Genomic DNA, 25,233 nt, shown 5'->3' on the forward strand with positions numbered 1-25,233 from the left:
TGCACCCTGAGGGAGCGTACGACAGAAATGTGACAGCGCTTTGATGATGTAAATAATGCTCGGTTTCACACTCTCCAGAGTAAAGTCCAGCAGAAATATATGAGAATATCACCCACTCACAACCGCACACATACCCTTACACATTCAGTGAGAGGAAGGAAGAGAGACATTGAGCATGTGTGTGAGAGAGAGGTAGAGAGAGAGAGAGAGAAAACAGAAGGGAGGGTGGTACTGTAGCTCTGTCAGACGGATATTGTGAGGCAGTGCATCCTTCTGGATATCAAACACAAACCTTTAGGACATCTAGAGCAGAGCCGCGCTGGAATCACGGACGTTTGCTTGCTTTATTCGGGGAAACAGGGGGGTTCGCCTCTTGGCAGTCAGCAGTGGAGATGCTCCTGTAATTGGATTCAGCTGGAAAGGCTTCAAACCACAAGGAGATCTGCTGAAGTGTCAGCGGCTCGGTAACGCAGGCTGAGAGCATAGTAAATTCTCATCATTCTCTTTATTCGGCAATCCTTCCTCTTTCTCCCCGTCAGCAGAAGAGTTTCTGTTGAACACACAGATCCTGGCAATGGGTGATAAAGGCACAAGGTAAGCCATGTGTTTTTAATGGATGTGCAGCAAAACCTTGTTTTCTCTTTCTTTCTCTAGTGCCTTTTACATTTTATGTGGCGTATTTGAGGTATTAAATGCAATGAAATGTCACTGTGGCTCAACGCAGCCTGTAATGCTCTCATGCATGCGTGTCCGTACAGCAGTTGTGAGATTCCTAAGTTTACAGTATATGACGGACAACAATAAAAAATGCCAGATTTCAGAGCTAACATATAACCAACCCAAAACTGTATTTATGGACTTTGTGTTGAATTGAATGGTAAGCAAACGGAGAGGCATGACACAGGCTGGGTCCGAAGCTTCCAAAATCGAGTTAACCTTTAGAGAAATGGTTTTAAATCAGATTCCTGTGCCACGCAGTACTAAACTCATTACTTATATTTATTGAGCAGGTTTTATTTTCTCAAGGTGTTTGTCGCTATCCGGGTTTTTTCAGAGGACATGGATACATTTGAGTCCTTTAAATAAAGGATGCACTTTCTACACTCATAAAGTTGGAAAGGATATTTATTTTGCTGATTGCATTGATTATCACTACATTTTTATTTGCATGCCAGTATTTATCAGTACATCGTATGAACAATTTTGTTTATAGCTAATTATTCTTGTCAGCACTCATAATCCATTGGAGATGTTCTTTTACTTTGCTTTTACTGTAAAACATTTCTTGTCCCTTATTGTCAATATAAATCTGCTATGCTATTTAGCGTGTCATTTCGCGCAAAAACCAACCAATCAGTTGTAAGGCATCAATGTGTACATGTTCAACCACCAATCACTTGATTCTATTGGGCATTCAATCTAATCTTACCTAAATGTCTTATTTATCATCTCCAAGAAAGTTCTTTAATATCTTTGAAATATTAAATCGTTGGTTGTTATCATAATGATAATGTTTTTTTGCATGATTCCTCTGAAATTTTACATTTCCAGAAATGTTCTTGTCATTTCATCTTTGACAGTCTTTATACAGCTGTTATGTCATCTTAAAATTCACAGGAGCAGTACAGTCATTTTTTTTGTCACAAAATAAAAGGGAATGGATGGTATGCATTTAAAGCGTTCAAAAGAAAAAAAACACTGCACACACATGCCTATTATGTCTTCAATGATATACTAATGTATGATCTCAAAACATGATTTTCTTAAAGAGACAGTAACCATATTAACATTGTCAAAAACATATGCAATAAGATTTAAGAAACTAAATTCCCTAAAAAAGACACATCCACTTAAATATTGATTTTGTTTTTAATATACCGTATCACCACCCAGCCATCCACATACCTACCACCATACCACACATGGAGACACTTGAAGACCCTCACTGCCCCAATTTGTTTCATGTGTTATTCATTGGCTTTATTTGTGGTGAGGAAAGCTTTAGAGGGTTAAAGTATCACAATGTTTTGTTGAGGCTGCATTTTAATTTACACATTGTTTCCAAACTCTCAGCAGGATTATAAACCAGTTCAATGCTCAAAGCTTTATGATATAAGTTCACTCAGAAATATCAGATATAACATGAGAAGAATCCTCTGTGACCTATGATGCATCCCTCCAACCTAGAGCAACTGTCTCTTTCCATTGAGCTATTATGGAGTCCGACCCAAACTCTGTAGAAGGCTTTGTGAAGCTTTTTTTGTCAGCATGACGTTGTATTGAGGTAAAAAAATCAAACTCATCATAAAAATAAGATTGTATACAAATAACATCTTTCTACATGGTTGGGTCAAATATGGAAATATCTGAATTCATAACGTCTGTATCCTTCTGAAATGTCAAATTTTACAGTTTTTTTAGGAAATGGAAAAAGCACTGTACTTTTTACCTTGTTATGAAAGTTGAAAAGCACTTTTTATACTTTTTATTGGTTAGATATACGCAAAACCCAATAAGAAAAATAAGGGTGACTTATAATACCAATTTCTCCCCAAAAATCACGAAATATGGCAATGTTTTAGAAGGACAGCTGCGATATTGTTTATCACGTGTATAATGTGTGCTTTGTGATACAGTTTGTTTATTTCTAATATGTTGGCCTACTTATCTTATCTTGAAAATCTTCGAAAGATTTGATGACATAATCCTTTGTTAAATTCAGTGTTTGGCTCTTTTTTTAGCTGCCGTCTGCTCATTTCCCCAATAATTTACAGTAACATGCAGAATCTGCTATTAGTCACCATCAAAAATGACTTATGCTTCATAGAGATTAAGCTTTCTCATTGTTCACCATGACAAGTCACTTAGAGATTCTGTTAGAGAGATCCTAATGAGCAGCTGATGTTAGGTCAGCCCATGGCAGCCCATTTAGAAATCTTTAAATCAAAATTTACAAAAAAACTTTGGTTAAAATAAATCAAACAGGCGGTTTTATAAATGAAGTGAAATGAGCATTCCTGAACTCTTTAACAAAGTCTTTATAAGGAGAAGAACTTCCAAAGTCGGTTTATTTTGAGTCAAGTTGTGACAAATAAAATAAAGCACCTTATAACAACTTTTTAAAAACTATTGACATGTGTTATACATTTGGTGCTACTACTGAACAAGCAACCCATTCAGTACAGTTACAGTAACAATAGAAACTGCATTTATAGAGCAAACAAATAATAGAAATAGAAATATAATTTTCTGTAAAATACCGTAAAATAACTGTTTTGTCACATAAAATTACATGTTTTTCTTCAATTTTATTTGTATTTAATTTTATTGTTTTTAAAAAAACATTTTTAAAAATTGAAAAAAAGACTGTAAAATATTTGCTTGAAAAGTTATATTACGTTTTAGTTCATTGTCAGCATTTGTGTGAATTTGTATAATGTTGTTTAGATGTTTTTCCCAATATCGCCCAAAGTCAGTTTTGTTTAGGGGTGGACCTTCATATTTTTTTCGTGGTCACATATTTAATCAAATAGATACGTACAGTATTTCCTGTGAGATGAGGTTGGACTGGGTTTTTTCTATTTCTACTGCCTTTATGTCAGCACATAATAGTGTTGATCTAGGTATGTGTATGTTATTGTAGTACCCTCAGTAATTTACTGCTGTCAGGGCGTTATTCTCCTGAACATTCATGGCTTATTTGATTGTAAAATTTATACTTGTTGCATTTAAACACGTTTCTTTGCTCATATTGGTTTAGAAAAGTGTTATTTCATCATAAGGGTGATTGTACAGTCTTTACTTTTGTGAATCACTTTGGATGTCAGCATCTTTTAAATGCCTAAATATAAATGTTGTAATTCCATGAATGACATCTTAAGTGTGCACACTACAGTATACCTACTTTAAAATAGACAAAAATGCTTGATTGGTTATTTCAAAAGATTTTATGTGAGTGTAACTGGCTGTGTGTATTTGTTTTGAGATGTTTGAACATCCTAAAGCTCTGTGGAACCATTTGAAATGTACTTTTATATCCGCTGTCAGTATGAGCCTCCCATGATGCGTATGAGATACGGACACACCATTGAATTCCAGTTTCATTGTTTAGAATAAGTTCTCTCCTGTGCATAATCGGATAAGAGGCAAGAAGCATATTAAATTGATATCGAATTCAATAATAGACAGCACATGCCTTGTAAAGCTTTTGTTTCTGTGTTTGTTTCCCAGAGACATACATTTATCTATATTTCCCAAAGTCACGTCTGAGTCGTGCAGATGTGAGCTGAGACGTAAATCTTTTCCTCAGGGCTGTGTTAGATCATTCTGTGATGTATGTAAAGACTGCTGAGTTACTGTTGTGTTTCTACTTTCACAGTCACAGCAGGCTGACTGTAAACAGTTTTCAGACACGTCAGAATGACTGACACAGATTTATCATCAATGCTGGAAAAGTGCTGGATATATTTCATTAACCTTTGACCTGTATGACAGTGATGCCATGAGATTGTCAATGCCAGGAAACATCATACTGTTTAAGTTTGACATGATTTGCCTCGTGCGGTCATGCTTATGCCATCAAACCCACAAATTGAATTTGTTTTTACCTTTTAGCTGAATCGATGAGTTTGCATTCAGAAGTTTTCCCCAAGTGACGTCTGTTTTTTTGCTAATAAATATATCTTATATTTTAATAAAATTACATTTTGTATGATTCACATGGTACAAATTCGAACAAACATCGTCACCATGTAAAATGCTTTTCCAGATGGAAGATTTTCACTGATGTACTGTGACATGCACAACAAGCTTACAAACATGTATGTTGTGTATGTGCATAATGTTAAAATATAAAAAAGAAACTTGCACATTAGCAATTTCTTAGTAAAACAAATTATATAATAGTCATAATTACTATAATAATAAAATTAGCATGACAAAATATCATAAAATTACTAAAGTCATAATAAATAGTTTAGAAAATATAAATAAAACAAAATGTCTTTTATAGATAATAAAATAATTACTAAATGTAAAGATGGATTCATCAGCAACAACATGAACAAAACTTACATTAGAATTGAATTGAATTTAATACAATTGATAAAAAAAAAATATTTTTTATTAATATTAATTAAATATAAGATAAATAGTATATTATAATCAAAACAGACCAGAAGTTAATTTTATTGAATGTGCAATAAATATTTACTTTTTAAGAAAATATAATTTAAATGATAGACAAATTAATTGTATTTTATTTTGAAGATTCATGTATTATCTGCCAATTTTTCTTATCACTTATTTACCCTATGGTGTTTTTGTTAAAGTTTATGTTGTTTACCTCTTAATCACCAGTTATTGGCCACAGATACTGTAAAGGCGACATTTCACCAAGACAATTTAATCCCAACAACAGGCATTTGCATTTTATTAATTTATTAGCATACGTATCAGAATTTGCATGATGTTAAGAAAGGAGAAAGTTGATTGTCTGTGCATGAGTTGAAGGTGAGGGGAGGGGTGAGCTTTCAACCCATCATCTGAAAGGGCTTGACCACTGTTTGTTAAGAGCACTGACTTTATTTATTGATTCAGCCTGAAAGGCTTTGACATAACCGGGAGCAAAAGCTATCGCCACAGAATGAAAAACTCAAGCACCTGCCAATAAACTGATTCTGCTTTATTCATAGAGAATTGGTTTCTATTGTATGCCATCTGACTATCTATCATACTTACTACAAATGCACATCAGATGTTATTGAGCATTAGCCTTGACCTGTCTTTTCGTTCAAGATTTTTTTGTTAAACCACTTTAAATAAAAGTGTGAAATGGGCTTCTGAAAAGAAAAGAACATACTCCAATATGTAGTACTGAACTTTACATGCACTCAGTATCCAACAAGCAGATACTAGTTCACGTCGCCAAATGTTTTCTTTTCCTCACTATTAGAGTGCATACTGAAAATGAGATACTCCGTCGAAAGAAGACTTGCATGCACAACACCGTCAGAAGCAAGCATGTCAGACATGCTTAGCGTGCTAAACAGAGCGAGCCTGTCATCTCTTAAGTTCCGCTTCCTCCCCCGGTCAACCCCCACCTGCCTCGATCCCACCCATGCTCTTTGTTCCTGGACCGCACATCCTGTGTCTTCACTGGGTGCTTAGAGGCCGGCGACTAGAGGCTGGGATATAGAGGATGCAAGCGAACACAGATTTAACCTGTTCTTGGACGTGTCGGAAAACGTGGAAAGCGTTTTATTGTAAAAAGAGTCAGAATGCTGCACTACACTTTTTGAATACAAGGAGGGTATCACATAGCATAACTGGTCATTGGCATGTCTTGTGTTTGCATGAGATGATGTAGGACACGGCCTGTTTCTTAACTAGCCGAACCGCCGATCAGCTTCGCCAGTGAGAGGACGCTTGTCGATGGTTAACAGCATGCCTGTGAAAGTCTACCAGCTAGACGTTATTGCCTGCTTGATGCATATTGTACATAAAACTGGCAGGCATTTTGTCTGATGTAATGACTGTATTTAATGTTTACCAGTTGACCTGGAAATAACGTTTTTGTGTGTAATAAACATGTGTTCTTGTTGGTAGTAAAGTAGTGTGAAATTCAATTGACTCAAACGAATCTCTGTTTCCTCTACAAGCATTAACAAACTGATGCTATTTGAAATATATTCAATCAATGGACACATGTACAGACAACTATATTTTGGCACAGTATCTGAAATGAGGGTTTTTAAAAGGAAAGTTCACCAAAAATTATTATTCTGTTATGTACTGTTGTGTTCTGTTGGGTTATTTACTCATCATCATGACGTGCCAACTCTGTATTACTTTCTTTATATATATATATATATATATATATAATTTTTATATTATATATATCCATGCTGTTAATCTCAACGTATTTGATAGAAAATGAACAGTGACACTATAAGTTTCTATAGTGTTTGTGTGATCACTATAGAAGGTTGTATATATAAGCAAATCTTCTCTGCTGTATAGCTGCATTTCTCCAGTTGCTAAATATGTTAATGTAGTAATTTCTTCTATATCTGGCGCTATGGCATTTCTGTGCTGTCTTGGAGATGTTAGCGTGTCTCTAATAGGATCGGTCACAAACATGAACCCTGCACGATCTAATGTGTTGTGTCTTATTAACTCACTGTCATCCAATGCAATGTAATTTTCTTTTATAACGCTTTTACAATTTGCATTGCATCAAAGCAGCATACAAGAAAACCAAAACTAAGATTAAAAAAAGTTGAACACACAAAATAACAGTAAAAATCAGATAAAGTTCCAAGAGTAATATGGAAATTGACTTGCATTGCAGCACATTTCTTCAAATTTTTCGTCCATTTTCTCTGTTACTAAAGAAACTCTTAAGTCCTCCTCACTACTCATATAATGTTGGACCTTGATTCTTTTCAAGGCTGGTAAATATGTATGGCACATTGCACACAGAATAATTAATGACAGAATATATAACATCAGGTTCCAAAGCAAATGTATTGACAGGTACGTCCACCTGACTTGCATGTACATTTGGTGGTGTTACTCAAATCATACCACGAACTGATGTAGATTTGTGGGGGTGTGGTCAGACAAAGTGTTTCTGGCAGGTCTGTGTGAGCATTCGCTTTTAGATAGAATGCATCTTTTGTTCAGAACCTTTAATTTTTGCGATTTGACGTGTCTAATACATGCATGCGTGGGCAAGTTATAACACATCAAGACACAGAAAAAAAAATGTGTTCTTGCTTTATGACCCCTTAAATATTTTTTTTATACCAGTATATAAGTTGCATTGAATTAAATTAAAACTACTCAAGAGTTATTGAATCTTTGTGGAGGACTTCCAGAAGTTTTATTTGTATATACATGTCTAAGCATGATGCATTACAAAAAGAAAATGAATGCGGTTCTGGTGAATGTCTGAACAAAATCCATGCTCATAGCATCAAGAGCCACGCAAGTCAATATCCCACCAGAAATCATCTGTTGGTAACTACCGTGGTGCCGGCGAAACCATCAATAAAGACATTGATGATATATATACATATTTTAATGATTTACCTAGTCTTCAATAATAATATAAATAAATGAATAAAGACTTGTTTAACAACAAGCTGTCTTACAATAATACAAATATTACCCAGTTAATTCTGGTACATTAATTCTGGTAGCTGGGTTATAGTGATATTTTAGTTTAAAGTGAAATTCCTATAGCATGTGCTTTACTTGCATTCACTTATTTAAAAATTCATATATACACTTTGAAATCACTTACTGCATGTTCCCTGGCTATTAAAACCTAGAGTGAAAATGTACATTATGGACTGAAAGCTTCCTGAAGCTTACACTGGACCCTCAAGATTAATTTCAGAAAATAACATTCTCTGTGGCATATTCATGTTAACACATTAATATAATGCTTTTAAGAAACCTCTGTTGTCTAGTTAGGGTGATGCCAGCATGGCCATTTTAAAGCTTGTTGGGTTAAAACAGCATCAAGGGTCTTAGCCTACATAAAAACATTGCTGATTCTTAAAAAATGAACACAAGCTCTTTTTGACGAAAAGCCATTAGCCTTTATTTACTACCTTTGTTCCTGGGTGAAATATCTCAGTTGTGAAATATGGCATGAGAAGATTTGCTTCTTTTTTTGTGCAAGTGAAGGTGTTTTCTTGTTGTGGCATCACCATAGCCCTGACATTTATATTCAATATCGTTATCAAATTATGGTTCTGATGCAAACCTCAGTATAACTGACCAAAGAAAAACGGACACTTTTTAAATCGCATAAGGCTATGTTTACATTTGACTTCTTTCTTGAAGCTACCAGCGTCTCTTTTACATTATTATACTATGGAGTAAACTGTGTTTCCAAAAAAGTCTTGGCCGTATTTTTTTACGTCAGCGCTGGTCTTTTTTTCTGCAGCTTAGAGCATTTTTTGAAGTTGAAAGAAGTTAAACTGTTCTAAGAAAAAAAAATATATCAAGTGCATTTTTCACTCCTGACCAATGATAAGTGAGTAGCGAGATCTGTCATTTCCATAACAATATGCAAGGAAGGTGATTGGTCGAGCAGGATCAAACTTGAGAACATAAAATGGCGGCCGAAATGGAGGTAAATAGGAATATTTAGTGCATAACAACTAAAACTATTGTGATGGAGATTGGGGTTGTAAAGTTAATATGACAAATAAACGATGGTGAATTGTCCTTTTGGAGTGATTTATTCATTATATTTCCATGCTTTGGTCTGTTTCTAACTACATACTGTATATGGCTGTTGAACACATTGCATAGACTACTATTCATTTGTTTTCACCTTTTTAAAGCTTAATTTGCTTAATTTAAATGCTTCAAATGCTTATTTATATTCATTGTATAAGTCGTATCTGCTTTATAAATTAGGCTATATGAAGGCCAAAGAGTACGCAGCCAGTTCTGTTTATTTATTTATTTGTTATGAGAACAGATTTCCCTTGTATAACCTGATTTGAAAATATATACGGCTCAGCATTAAAATAACACAATGCAAGTAATCATAAAATCATGCAGAGCAATTATAAAGAAAAAGCAATTCAGCAATTCCCCATGTTGTTTTTTAATGTAGCCCAAACTACTCCACAGAGAGCGATTCGTAAATATCTCCTTTGTCAAAGAAGCGGAAACATGACACCATTTTAATCCTGTGTCTGCCACCGTTATGCTTCGAAAGGGAGGGGTGGAGTGAGCCGTTGGTTGCAATTCACAATCTCACCACTAGATGCCGCTAAATTTCATACACTGGACCTTAAACTGCACCCAAGTTGCAACAGATAACACCAAAATTCAACCAAACTTGAGCAATGTTGCATAATAAAATTTGCTTAAAGCAACGCACTGTAGTTTTTCGACCTTAAAATAATGTCTCTTAAATTGGATCTCTTTACTGGACGCATTCTACTGTCGCTGCTACATGAGCAGCCTCATAGCGGCTACAACTACACTGTAAGTTCTGTGTTAGGGTCAGTACACACAGCCCCACCCATCCCCTGCTTGCGGAAGAGTTCCCAAACGACCTTTCTGCATTAGTTCCATTATTTGCTTTTATTACAAAAAAATGTATGTGTAGTGTGGTTGGCTCTGCAATATTTTATAAAATTAAAGTCCCCAATGTTTCAACATGCACAACAGGGCTAATATTTACGGGTTATATGTGACCGTAAATTAAATGAAATCAAAGAAACTGGACTGTGTTCTTTGCTGATGGACTTAACATGTCAAGCTCACACATGTTTTCATGAACACAGGATATGAATAATGGGATCTCGTCCCAAACTAATTTGCCTCCCTCCCAGATCACTTAGGGCTTTATGGCATGACAGCGTTATGTGCTCTGCTAATACCATAATTAATTTTTAATCCCTTCCTGCTTGAATCTGTCAACGCAACCTGAAGTTATTAAAAAAGGAAGCAAAAATGAATAAATGATGTCTACATGGCACATGTATAATAGATGTTATACAAGTATGCATATGTTGATCATGTGTAGTTTTGAATAGCCTTTTTGTGTAGGCCATTTAGATTTGATACATTCCAATACCCAGTCTTTTGATAAAAGAGAGAACATGACTAAGATAAAGACACATTCTTTTCTCTCATATCCTGCCCTTTTCTTGTCATGAATAAATCCTGATTCGAGAGTCTTGCTATTTCCTATTGATCTCATTATCGAGCCCCGCAAAGCTCGGTGTGAAAAGGGAGAATACGTTTCAGTGATATTGCCATAAATTATCGAGATTGCTGTCTGCCATTAGTGTGCTGTCTTTGCCAAGAGATCATACAGCTCCAGTGCACGAGCCTTTCACTTACAAAGAGCAATCTGACTCTGGAGATTCCAGCTGAGCTGACATATTCACAAGCACTGTAGTTACCAACAGATGTTTTCTGGTGGGATATGACTTGCGTGGCTCTTGATGCTATGAGCATGGATTTTGTTCAGACATTCACCAGAACCGCATTCATTTTCTTTTTGCAATGCATCATGATTAGACATGTATATGCAACATTTGACCGCGCCAGACACTTTGATGCATCCACCATGGGGACAATTTAGTTGCTGTGATTACTCAAAGTTTTCTAGGACGCCACAATATTTATATCTTTTGCTGTTGTATATCAGTGGTTTACATTTCCAAACACTAGTTTACATTTATGTATGCACAAGGAATGTGACAACAGCCAGAGATCTGGTCTCGCCATCATCGAGTCGGTCTATTACGAAGAAGAAATATAAATAAAGAAAAACATAAATAAAGCAAAAATCTGAGACAAACCAAATCAATAAGGACTATGGGAATGTCTCCAAGACGCTTGAGAAAGAGACCTGAAAAGCTATGCACAAGTGTACATAGGACCAGAGCTGCTTTAAACACAATGGGATTAGTTTAGTTAAGAGATGTTTATTGAAAAATAAAATTTATAAATTCTTTTTGAAAGCATCTCGACTTTACCTAAAATGTTTCACAGTAGCTTTACAGTTAAGTTTCTTCTAGTGTCTTGAAGACGTTGCTTCACTCTTCTGCCCTTAGTTTTAATTTTTTTCATGTAATATTAGATGGACTCGATGATGGTGATACCAGGGGCCTCATTTATAAAATGCTGTGTAGAAACCATCCTAAATTAGATTTTATCATAGTTCCCTCAAAGTGTGTATGTGTGATTCATGTGTGATTCACAGAAAATGTGTGTATGTTTTGTTGATATTTGAAAATTATAAATCACAAACACTTTCAGATCTGCGTCTTGTAAACAATGTCTAATTAATGTCACTGACATATGACATATGATCAAAAGCTCCAATTCCTGTCAAAGCGACAACAAATCCCTTAAATTTCGTGTAGCACTCGGAAAAGCAAAAAAGTGTATACATCTGCTCAGACCCTGACGTGACGAGTCAGCAGTCGGTAGTCCAGACAATTTTTACAATTTGAATGTTATGGTGGATTTTTGCATACGCTCCATCTTAGATCAAATCTGTGCCACAGTATTTTTGTGTGGAGGACGGAGTGTGTTGTCAGAGTCTCTGTGCACACACAAATCACTGAATTGTAACAAATGATACCAAAAGGAATCTTTGGAAAGTACACTGATTTCCTACTGACACACTGCAGAAAAAGATGTAAATAACTGAACACAAACCTTTTTTTCAGTTAAAAACACAGTATATCTGTTTTATCCCCCAGTTTGCAGAGAAGATGTTAAGTAAGCCATAAGCATGTTGATTTCCACAAAGAGAGTGAACACTGTGGAAATATCAAAGCGTTTGTTTGAGCAGAGGATGAGTGCGACATTGGATATCCACAGTGGCACAGCCACACTGTAAAAAAATCATGTAAAAAAAAATGAAATTTCCTGGCAGCCGGGGCGCCAGAAATATTTTGTAAAATATATATTTTAATTTAAAATAAATTACATTTGTTGTCTTTTTTGTAATGTGACGGTTTTTCACTTTAAAAAGAAATGTATTTTACCTCTAAAATTACTTATTTTTCTTGTAAATTTGTCTTATTTTGTAATTTGATATTTTTTACCGTATTTAAAAAAACATGGAATAAAACAGTAACATTGCCTAAAAATACAGTTTTTTGGACATTATTCATGAAAATCTGTAAATACATAACAGTAAAATTATTTTTTTCGTAAGTTTGGGGTATGACTATCTGTTTGGCCAACTTGTGGTTTAAAATAATTATAATAGCGGCATTACTCACTTCACCTAGATATCTTAATAGTGACCATACAAAGTAAACAGTGTTATTGATCATGTAGTACATTTTGGCACCATTTTGAACTCACAGAAAACTGAATGGTACAAATCCCATCAGTACACCGATCTGAATAGCTTGCTGTTTTTTCCGACTCTGTAGTATAATATACAGTCAGTATCCGTATATAATCATCTGCATAATAAAGGAATTACTAAAAGTTAAAAGCCATCACTCATTGCAATGCCAAATATATTGTATGAAAGAGAGGTTTCACTGGATACAAATCCTCTTTATTGTTTGATGTCAGCTGTACCATGGTAGTTTACAGAGAAAGACTTCACTGATCTGACTGCATCCTTGTTGCCAAAATCCGTTTGGTTAGACATAAAAATGAACTTTCCATTTGTCCATTCCCACTGTGTTATATTTCATCTTTGGGTGAGTAGATTGGGCTTGCCCTAGAAGCTAATAATGTGGTCAATTCTATCTGTTTGAAAAAAATCAAAGACATCATCTAATGCTGATGCCACAAACAGAAGACTAATGGTTTGTACTTATTGCGCTAATAGTACGCTTTTTGCTAACTGGTTGTAATATCTCCATCACTACACAGTTTTCACTTTATTGCACCAAAACGCTTTCTCTGAAACCGTAATGTGCAGTAATGAGGACGCTCCTCAAATAAGGATGTAAAGTTTGAGAGGATATGCTGTTCCCAGTGGGATTTGTGGAGACACCACGGCTAATTTATGTGAGCATTATGATTTAAGAGAGAGGAAAGCTGGGTAATTTAATTGAGGCCCTTTAACTAGAACAAACATGCCTGTAGGCTTTACAACGTAAGGCTGTAGACTGAAAAAGACACATTGAGAACATCACCTGCCTCAGTTGATCAAGAGTTGACCCACACCGAAAACCTTTGGACACCACGGAGTCGGTCTGGCTACAAGATATTCATAACAGCGTACTACCAAACTGCTCAGACTCATTGTATTGCACTACAGTTTGAACAATAGTGGATGAAAAATGAACTTTTTATTTCTCAGAAGACACCTAGATTGTGCTCACTGAAATAAACATTCAGGTCAAACAAGTCCGACTCTTTACCCAAGAAGATACAAATAATCATAGATCTAAATTAGCCCAATAAAACACCCTGGCATTCCTACGAAACTGTAGGCCATCAAATCCTCACCAAGGCTGATTTACAACTTAATTTGTTGTTGTTTTGCTGTAGGGCCCTATGTGTGAAAGTAATGGACTTAATTATGGATGTAGTGCTAATAGATTTGTTATTATTTCTGTGCCGCTGAGGCAAGTCGGTCTTTCCTCAGAGAAAACAATAATGGAACAACTAAATGAAATCTTTCAAAATCAGTGGCCTAGCTTTAAAGGTCCAGTCAGTAATATCTAGTGGCAAGGTTGGGAATTGCAAGCACAGCTCACTCCACCCCTCCTCTTCCCAACACTATGACGCCTGACAGAACATAGCAAATTACATGCAAGGGGACCGGCGGTGTAGGTAGATTCTAACCCTTACCCTTTTTTTTTTGTGGCACAAGTGTAGTAACCATGGTTTTTTGATGCATTTATTAGGGCAAAACCATGGTTTTTCTACAGTAAGCATCATTTACTATAGTTTTTACAAAAAACACGGTTTTCAAAACCATTTTGTGATAAGCACTGTTTTACCTCAGAAACCTTGTTTTTTTGGTTTTAACTGTAGTAAAACTTTTTTTTTCAAGTTTAAATGTTGTTAAATCATGGTCAATTTTCCATAGGGAAGGTAATAAAAACATAATGCTTTATTGTGTAAGCTCTTTATACACCTCGGAAGACATAGTTATGTATATTATGCTGCTTTTCTATCAATAGATCCTCCCAAAAATTACACACTGGACCCTTGAGGAGATAAATATACAAACAAACAATGATAGATATTGCAGATGGTCTTTGTGTAACCCCCTAATGTCTCTCAGATATATTGATATGTCAACAGTTAGAAACATGGGTCAAACATTGTAACTTTTCCTGTTTTGCTTACTTTGACCTTTGCTAACTCTGTGCTAAGCTCCACCCTTTAAAAACATTTAAAAACCCATTTCAGGGGATTCATCCCCCAAAAATTCCATGTCATTATTTACTCACTCTGCATGGCTTTCTTTCTTCTGCTGAACACAAAAGACGATATTTTGAAGAATGTTGATAACAATGTTGTTACCCATTGACTTGCATTGGCTTTGTGTCCATACAAAAGAGGTGATTGGGTACCAACATTCTTCAAAACACCTTTGTGTTCTTCGGAAGAAAGAAAGTCATGCAGGTTTGAAATGACAAGAGCGTGAGTAAATGACAGAACTTTCCTTTTTGGGTGAACTATGTCTTTAAATGTGCAAATTCACAGGCAGAGAGCGTTTCATATCGGCTAGTTTTCTGACCTGCTAAGTAGCACAGCCCAGCCTCATAACTATTTTGTTTTTATTTTGATTCAAAGAGGGATTATAAGTATCCATGAATGCCAAACAGAACCAAATGAAAAGAGAAAACGTATCATTTGCCAGTGGCGATTTAATAGTATGAGATATATGTTTTTCTCTTTCTACTGCAAGGAAAAGAGCTTAATATTTAAAGCTCATGTAATAGATTTCTGGGCTTGCATGCACCAGCCTGTCAACTGCCATTCATAGGTGAATTCTGGAGTATTTTCGATCAAAGGAACCGTCTGTAATTTCTAAGAATGTCTTTTTCCATAAAATACAATTTCCAAAATTCAGATATGCTGTAGCAGTGACCTATTTAAAACGTAACATTTATGATATCTCTTTTCCTTTCTCTTCCCACAGGGTGTTCAAGAAAGCAAGTCCAAATGGAAAGGTGATTTGTATTTCCTTCATGTTTATTGACAATGTGTCAGATATTTCAAACCTGATACTGCAAAGATTTTTTGTCAGTGTTTTTTTTTTTCTATGAGCGGCCTGTTATAAAATGATTATGATTGAATAACCGCAAATATCCAGCAGCAAAGTATCTCTTGTTCATAAATTGCATTTGATGCTAATGACACGGTTAGCCAGACTGATGGGAAGTCGGCTCCCAATGGTTATGTGGCGGGCATATAAGCCATGAGTCTATATGTTGAACATTAGCAGGGATGCCTGTGGTGCGCCGCAACAGTTCTTGTGCAGGAAGCGGGCGTGGGCCGAATATGAAAGAGGGCCATGTGACTCAGCAAGTGCATGCAGCCTTCTGCAAAGCTTTAACACGGAACGGCTCACCACAATCGTTTTATAAACTTATGTACACAAACAAATGGGACACTTGTGATGTGAAAGACAGCTCAAAAAATTGATAGCAAAATCATTTGTTTACTCAGATGTATTAAAGAAAAACATACAGTAAAGTTTACTCACACAAAGTAAAAGGCATTTTAGCTGTCTCTGTTTGACTCTGAATTGTTCTGAGTTTTATTGTAAAGTACAGCTGAAAAATGAAGAGACCATTCCAAATTATCATGTAATCATCATTTATAGATGTATTGTGGCCATTCAAGTCCAATGTCTGTTAAATTTCAACAAAATCAAACCTCAGGAGTGACATAAAGTCATCCAACAGCAATGTGAAAGACATGACAAGACACGAGATAAAATTTGAGGTTATCACAAAAAAAATCATATTGGAACATTTTTTAAATACATGTACAAATATAACTGTTGATTCGCTTCAAAGTGAATATGAACTTGTTTTCTTTGCAGTGTTTGAGGTGTGAAAAAATACACAACATATTTCTGTTATTTTCCCCCGTTTCTCCAGTTTTCATTTTCTGCAAACACATGCAAATAGAAACAATATTTTTATTTAAAATTTGAAGGAATTATTATTAGAAGTTCACAAAATGAAACATATCACATAAACACATACCTTTAAATAGTCTAGCAAATTCAGAAAAACAAAAAATAATTTTGAAATGGTCTTCATCAGCTGTACATTTTGTTCTGAAAGGTCTTTGTTTCGTTTTGCTTTTCAGTTAACTGTGTATCTTGGTAAGAGGGATTTTGTTGACCATGTGGACCTTGTAGAGCCAGTTGGTAAGCAACATGAAGCACTTCATACTGTAATATAGATCCAGTAATATAGATGCAACTATTGTACGAGGTGGCTAATTCATATTCATCAGTATGATCGTCCAAATTTGATCAATATTACAAAAAAGCAAAAATGGAACCTCATCTCCAAACATATCAATCACTACGCTGGGAGCGAATCATACTAAAACGTAAGAATGAGATCATACTCATTTATGTCAATTTGCCTCCTTGTAAAATGTTACAAACTATTGTGAGATTATGTTGATAGATTACATTTCCAATGATCACTGCTTTAAATCAACCCCCCAATTGAGTATATTTGTAGTTTATTATTAATTTAATCTCTTTCATCTTGCAGATGGTGTGGTTTTAATTGATCCAGAGTACTTAAAGGAGAGGAAAGGTGAGAGGACATTACAGTATCATAAAGAGATTCATCTTAATCTCGCACCAATGTTACAAATTGTGCTCAGATTTGTGAGTCTGGAATCAAAAGGTCAAGATTTCAATGCAATATATCTTTTAATATAAACTTTCTAGAAGCATAGCACACTTTATGTTAACAATATATATAAGAAAGAGTGTTGTTGTGCTGACTAAAAATATGAACTGAGAATGCTTTAAGGCTTTTTAAGAGCAATCTACATGAGTTAAGCATTAAGTATATAGGATATACATGTAAAACAGGACTTTAAAATACAGTGCCGCCTAATTTTCCCATTACAGTTGAAAGGTACCTCTGGGTTCCAATAGAAATTGAGTGTTCTCTACTTTATCAAATGCTTTTAATAGACAGTGAGTGAGTGGGACCAACACTTCCTGCCTTTGAATTTGTCTTTCATCCACAGTTTTTGTGACACTGACGTGTGCCTTTCGCTATGGACGCGAGGACTTGGATGTTCTTGGCTTGACGTTTCGCAAGGACCTCTTTGTGGCCAACATTCAGGCGTTTCCTCCCATGCCGGAGGAGAAGAAGAGCTTGACGCGGCTTCAAGAGCGACTGATCAAAAAACTCGGCGAGCATGCCTACCCTTTCACCTTTGAGGTGAGTTTTTTCGTATTTTCTTGACCTTGTGCCAACCACATCATCCTTTGGACAGATTAATGGACTATATTTTAATGAAATGAAGTTTCTTTTTTGACATGTTGTTAATGCTACCATTGAAATCATCAAATGAAATGTTAACATGTTTTTTCTTCAAAGATTCCCCCAAACTTACCCTGTTCTGTCACATTACAACCAGGACCAGAAGATACAGGCAAGGTATCTGGTCCCTCAAATACTTTTCTATGATTTAAGTTTCGAAAGCTTGAAAGACACCTTCCGAATATTGTGACTTTTCCCTCATCTGTTAAGGCCTGCGGGGTCGACTTTGAAGTCAAAGCTTTCTGTGCAGAAAATGTTGAAGAGAAAATTCACAAAAGGTAGAGTATTTCACAAATCAGAATCAAACACTTACGTAGCATTATTTTCAGTAATAACAGTCATATTATTAAATTCATTATTTATATATAATATTATTTAATTATTATAATGAACATTATTCCGCACAGCTACTTTCAAAAGAAAGAAATGAATGAACATGAAATATTGATCTCAATTTACGTTATTTTTAATGTAAAACACCTGTCATGGACAGTGAACCATAATGCGGAGATTGACCAATGAGAATCAAAGGTTCTCGAGAGTCCACCCATCAATAAGATAATATGATTTCTTTTTCAAAGATAGCTCATAAGTCATGTAAATACTCAACTTAAAGTGACAGATGACCCAAAAGAGAAAGTTCTGTCATCATTAACTCACCCTCAGGTTGTTCCAGATCTGTATAAAATTCTTTGCGGTGATAAACACAGAGAAAGATATTTGGAAGAATGCTTATAATCAAACAGATCTTGGCCACCATTGATTCCCATAGTAGGAAAAACGACTTCTCTTGAACACAAAAGAAGATATTTTGAAGAATGTAGGACAGTTCTGGGGCACTTTTGACTACCATTGTATATTTTCCTACTCTGGGAGTCAATGGGATCCAAGAACTGTTTGGTTACAAGCATTCTTCCAAATATCTTTAACTTTTTTCTACCAAGAAAAAATTATACAGGTTTGGAACAACTAGAGGATGAGTAATTCATGACAGAATTTTCATTTTTGGGTTAAGTGTCCCTTTAAGTATACATCCCTCAAAAACAGTAGACATTTCATGCTTTTTTGCTTTTACTTTTAAGTGATCGGATAAATGGGTGACAACATCCTACAGACTTTCACTAATAGAGGCTCCTGTGCCAATTTGGGCGATCAAATATCAGAGATGTCCCAGAAACAACCATGAACCCTATTGCAACTGTCTATCAAAAACCCTTTTGCAACCCATACTGTACCAGTGCAGCCACCGACAACACCCTAGTATTTTGGCAAAGATTCATTCATGAGCCAGCACCCCTTACATTCTCATCAGAAATGCTAAACATCTTGTTCATAAAGTTATAAATGTCTTTGCCTTGATAGATGCATTACATAAGTATATCTTCCCTTCTATGGCTGTCTTCAGGAATTCAGTGCGCCTTGTCATCAGAAAAGTGCAGTATGCTCCAGAGAAGCCGGGCCCACAGCCAATGGCTGAGACCACGAAACAGTTTCTCATGTCAGACAAACCTTTACACATGGAAGCCTCCCTTGACAAAGAGGTAAAACTGTTTGTTTTCTCATCAGGTCGTGAGATGCTATTAGTAATAGAATACAATGTCACTGGGGTTCTAATGAAAGCTTATGACTACATCTAGGGGTGAAGGTAGGACATTACAACCGGAAAGCAACTTGTGTCAAGTTATGAAGGACATTCTATCCATGAATAATAATAATAATGATGAATCTTTTTAAACTGTAACTATAAGACTATCTTTTAACATGTCGGCCACATTTCATTTTAACACAACAGAAACACAGCAGTCCACACAAATACTATGTAGAAAAAAATCCTTTACTAAATAAAAAATTGAAAAATAGAAACATTGTGAGAAATAGATAATCATATTTAATAGCAAGAAACCCATAATAAATGTGTGTACATGTGTGTGTTTATGTTTCTTTCAGATATACTATCATGGTGAACCAATCAGTGTCAACGTCCATGTCACAAACAACACAAACAAGACTGTAAAAAAGATCAAGATTTCAGGTTTCAATATTTTATACTGGATAAACTTGCACTCAGTGTAGTTAAAAATCTTTAAGCAATAACACTTGTTTTTATTATCAAACGTTACAGTACGTCAGTATGCAGATATTTGTCTATTCAACACTGCCCAGTACAAGTGCCCAGTAGCGACAGAAGAATCTGAGTATGCATACTACACACTCAATACTCTTACAGTTGACAAAACTATCATATACTGTATGTCTGACAGTCACTCACTGCTTTGTGTCATTTTCCAGTGATATTGTGGCTCCCAGCGCTACATTTTGTAAAGTATACACTCTCACCCCATTCCTCGCCAACAACCGAGAGAAGCGAGGCCTGGCTCTGGATGGCAAACTCAAACATGAAGACACAAACTTAGCCTCGAGTACACTGTTAGTACAATCTCTCGTTGTTTATGTGGTTGGTGTGGTTTTTCTATAGGAAAATCACCTTTGTTGCCTTTTTGTGTTAAAAGGTTAAGAGATGGAGCCAATAAGGAAATGCTGGGAATAATTGTGTCCTACAAAGTAAAAGTGAAGCTTGTGGTGTCTCGTGGAGGGTGAGTTTGTTTAGATTGTGGGTTTGGTAAAGTAACTAGTTCATTTATTTAGTACTTAATAAAAAGTGATTTATATGGTTTATTCAAGCAGAAATAATTACTGTTGCTAGCTAAACCGTACCGCAACTTTTCCCCATGAATGATGACATGAATAGAGTAAAAAATAAATAAATCTTGATTTCGATTCTGCATATTGCTTGAAACAAATGAAGAAATGGAAGATATTTACAGTAAAACTGTTAAATCTGGACTAAAACATTCCCGTCCAAAAAATATATTATTTTTATATATTGCTTAAAAAGTTTCCATATTAGTTTTATTATTGTTTGTAATACAGTAGTTGTGTCCTTTTTCATTTTAATATTTATGAAACAGGTGTTTACTTTTTACATTTATTTTTTATTATAATTATTATTATAATTATATTTATTTTAGTATGTATAAATATTAGTTTATTTAAGTTGTCAAAGTTGTAATTAAATGGACAAGACAGAACTTTTTTAAACCTGCTTTTGCAATACAATCCAAGATTTTGATAAAAGGGCTTCAGCAATTTTTGTGAAAATGTATTCTATAAACACCTTGGCAATCATTTTTTTGTGAGAAAAATCTGAAAAAAAACTGTTATATATAAGAAAAATAAGAAAAAGTTAAGAAAAAAGTGTTTTATAATGAAAATGTCTTGTGTCTTTCTAGGCTGCTGGGAGATTTTACCTCAAGGTGCTGTGAGCTTTATTGATTTTATTTGCATGAGCTGTGTGTTTGTGTGTGTGTGGAATTGACTGACACATTCACACTGAAACCATGTTTGAACCATATTTTGGTGAATTTTTATTGACTGAGTTTGACCATAGTACACTTCTCACACTATGTCGTGTGCCAGTGTTCAGTGATTCAATTATTCACTTTGAAAATTCCTATAAATAGACACACCTTTTACAGACACACTCAATCGGTTTATAAGATAACACCAATTACCGGAGCATTAGTGCTGATGCTTTTAGGCCGGTGCTGGCAGACTGTTAGCTCTTTATACTGTAAGTGAGATTAAGGTTTGGGCAAAATTGATCATGAATGATCAGAGTTTATTTGGATTTTATTGATGATCATACATTGTGTTTCCTTTTCCAGTGACGTTTCCGTGGAACTTCCCTTTACATTAATGCACCCCAAACCTTTGGAAGAATCGTTCTACAGAGATGGTGTGTGCCAGAATGACTCTTTATCTGCTTCCATGTGGCTTTGGTGAACTCAATCAAATCTGATTTTCAGCAGACACGTCACTTTGATATCGTCATACTACATAGAGTATATGATAATAAAAAGTTTAATATACAGTACATGTTAGTACTGTGTGCCAATGTTACAGATTATGTACAGTAGACAACGTAAGGCTATGCAAATGTTAATTTTTACTGACGAATTAAAGGAAGGTTCTGGGTTCAGAATCAGTGAAACAAAAATGTGCGTCATTTGATATATTCATTCCGTTTTTTAGGAAGATACTTCAGGTTATTCATTTCTTTATATTAATTCAAGTACCGAATGAAGGTGACTGGTTTATTTACTGTACATCATAAATACAGTCGACAAGGGGAAATAATGGAATAAATAGATTTGATCACATTAATGTCATGTTAATACATATAATGTTTCCGTCCTGTGCCACTGTGAAAAACTAGGATTTACTTCTTTTTTTGTTTATTTGCACAAGATTTGCACACAGTTTTTAAAAGTAAATTTTACAAAAAAAATTGTAAAGTTTGTTCACACAGTTTTTAAGTAAATTTGATTAATTTAGTTAGTAACGTTTTTTTCACACAGTTTTTTTAAACTACATTTACTTATTTTTTGTAAAAATTATGGAAACAGCTTTTGAAGTAAAATGTACATTAAAGTACTTTAAAAAACTTGCACAAACAACTCCTACTAGTTGTTTATACAGTATACTTTCAACTAAGTCTGTATTTTATGTTTATCATGCATCAGTACTTTATCATAATAGACTGTTACATTTTTTATTTTCAGCAGTTATTGACATTATGCCACAGATAAACAAAACATAATTTAAACTAAACCCAGAATATTTCTTTAATGTTTTGGTTTTAAACACCAGTGTGTGACCTTTTGCTAATTCTTAAATACAATTAATGAATAACATTCTGATAATGATACAAATAAAATTAAAATAATGAATGAATGAATAATTATAAACGTTTTTTTCTTGCAGTCTCACACAAAAAGTGCTCTAAATAACCAATATAAAACAAAAGAGTATTTAATAATCCACAATTCTTTCTTCAACCTTATTGTTTTAGCCCCAGAAAACGAAGCCCCTATTGACACAAACCTCATTGAATTTGACACAAAGTAAGTGCACATTTTTTTGTTCATTGATCTTCATCTGTCTGGAGTTGAGTGGTTTGTCAGGTGATGTTTGTAAGTGCATATCACTGAACTGTCCTACATTCCTATTTTATCCTTTGTGAGTCGCTAGTCAGATTCTGATTACTCATAAACCCAGAACCAGCTCATTTGTCATTCGTTTAAGATGTATGTTTGTTGTTACATACAGACAATAAGAACATCAGAAATCTGTGTGACAGTTTCCCTTTATAATATTTGTATATGTCGTTTCTCATTACATTCTCTCATCCTTCAATTCAGATTTAGGCAGTTTTCTGAAACTTATATTGATACCTAGTGGTAAGAACATTGCCTATGCCAAAATTCAGCTACCGTAGCTTTATAGAAATGTAATTCCATGTCCATGTTCAGTAGGCTACCTGGTTATCGCAAATGTTTACTTTTTGTCAATTAGAGATTTTTTGTGTGAATTATTTTCCTTAATAATACACCACTCAAATGTGCTTTTGGGGAAAGAATTGTGAAGGCTTTGTCTTACTGCTTGTCTCTAGTGATGACGACATCATCTTCGAGGACTTCGCTCGACAACGGCTGATTGGGGCAAAGGACGACAAAGACGAAGACGAGGAGGGCGTGGATTCTCCCAAGCTGAACGACAGATAGACCCATTGAGGGTTTTCCTGGTGTCATGATGTTCGAGAGACCCTTTTAAAATAGCCTGGGTTAAAGTGGGACACCCTTTAACACGCTCACAGTGGTGCAGTTGTTGTGTACTTGTTCACATTCGTCTCTTCCATCCAGCGAGGGTGTAAAATAAAACGTAGGCTATGTGTAGAGAAACGTGACCGTCAAAGCGATTAGAAGGTGAGGTTTTAGTTGACAGGCCCGCCACTGAGTGCCTCAGATACTCAAGGGTCTTCTGGGTATAGGCAACGGCATTTCATCAACGTCAGTGGTAGCATGCCTTTGTTGTTGCTTTGTTTTAGAGATTCCTCTTTGGATTAGGACATAGGAGGGGTTGAAACCATATATAATGTATGGAGTTTGTTCTGTTTTACTGTTAAAGGAACTGGATTTTTATTATGAAAGCTGCCAAATTGATTAATTTTTATAATACATTGAGTATTTAGTTCATTGAAAAAGTGGAAATGTGTTACTGTAGCCTACGGGTCTGATGTAGTCAGATTAATTTAGTCACGTTAAATTATATTTTTGACTTGAATGATATTTAGAGATCATGGTTAGATTACCTGAAACAACATTTATTTATATGCTAGGCTACTAGTTTTTGTCATTGCAGAACTAGGCTGCTTTTATTTCGATGTCTTAACGCATCCAGATTTTTACTCATTTATACATCTCTGACACAATGCAGCAACCATTTATGGCACTTTTTTCTGTACAATCTTTATCATTTATAAAAATGGGTTTCTATGAAATCATATAGGCTAATTATATAAACCACACCTATATATGTTTAAAGGACTATATATTGCTATATGATATTTTTACATAAGCGTTACGAGAGAGCGCTTATAAACAGTCATTTGTTACGAACATTCCACCTAATCTGAACAAAGTCAATCCTCTATGGACATTTGAACAATTGTCTGAATCATTTCCAGTGAATCTCTAAACTGGAGAGAGCCACTTCAATCAGATCACAGATAACCAGAAATGTATACATTGCAAAGATGATCTGCTTTCTATATGAAAGAGGCCTTGACGTAATGCACGAAACATCAATAATTTTTACGTTTTGTGAATCAAACATTTGTAAGAAACACAGAAATATGAAAAAAGGCTAAGAATTAAGACAAAAATGGTACTACCAAGAAATTGAATCACATGGGATAAACTATTTCAATTAATAAATTATTAAATAATACGTGAAGAAATAATCATGAAACAAGAGATATGGTATTGAAAATTAAAAAATGGCATTGATGAATTTTAAATGACAATATATTAAATATATAGGATGATGTATACAGTATATAATGAAGTCTTTGTCTCTTGGTTTAAATTCTGTATTTATGTATTTGTATATTCCGAAATAAATGTAGGTGTCAGTATACATTTATTTCAAAATCCACCTAAATGTTAACAATTATAAAAGTGTGGTGATTGTTTTGCATTTCTAACGGGTATTCTGGGATGATTCTTCTATTCTGAAAGAAAAGCTTAAAGACATATAAATGTACACATTTTAATGAGCTCTACCTGTACATGTTTTCATGACAGCATTTTCTGAAATGACG

At 34.9% G+C, this 25,233-nt stretch overlaps 1 protein-coding gene across 1 annotated transcript; it reads left to right on the plus strand.

The window, feature by feature from the left end:
* Positions 1-76: 76 nt before the first annotated feature.
* On the plus strand, positions 77-25,049 carry arrb1 (arrestin, beta 1). Its single transcript, XM_056756361.1, has 16 exons — positions 77-594; positions 15,623-15,653; positions 16,804-16,864; positions 17,223-17,267; positions 17,713-17,909; positions 18,069-18,128; positions 18,222-18,289; positions 19,417-19,552; positions 19,959-20,043; positions 20,134-20,206; positions 20,301-20,438; positions 20,522-20,605; positions 21,302-21,325; positions 21,737-21,807; positions 22,924-22,975; positions 23,524-25,049. The coding sequence occupies exons 1-16, from the start codon at positions 575-577 to the stop codon at positions 23,633-23,635; spliced, it is 1,257 nt and encodes a 418-aa protein (XP_056612339.1). The 5' UTR covers positions 77-574; the 3' UTR covers positions 23,636-25,049.
* The last annotated feature ends 184 nt before the right edge of the window (positions 25,050-25,233 follow it).

Source organism: Triplophysa dalaica, chromosome 9 (assembly GCF_015846415.1).
Source record: "Triplophysa dalaica isolate WHDGS20190420 chromosome 9, ASM1584641v1, whole genome shotgun sequence".
NCBI lineage: Eukaryota > Metazoa > Chordata > Actinopteri > Cypriniformes > Nemacheilidae > Triplophysa > Triplophysa dalaica.

Excerpts from the sequence above, each read along its gene's own strand:
- arrb1 (XM_056756361.1), top strand. The coding sequence starts at position 575 with ATGGGTGATAAAGGCACAAG. Across the intron at positions 595-15,622 it reads ATGGGTGATAAAGGCACAAG|GGTGTTCAAGAAAGCAAGTC; the intron begins GTAAGCCATGTG and ends CTCTTCCCACAG. Across the intron at positions 17,910-18,068 it reads CCTACCCTTTCACCTTTGAG|ATTCCCCCAAACTTACCCTG; the intron begins GTGAGTTTTTTC and ends TTTTCTTCAAAG.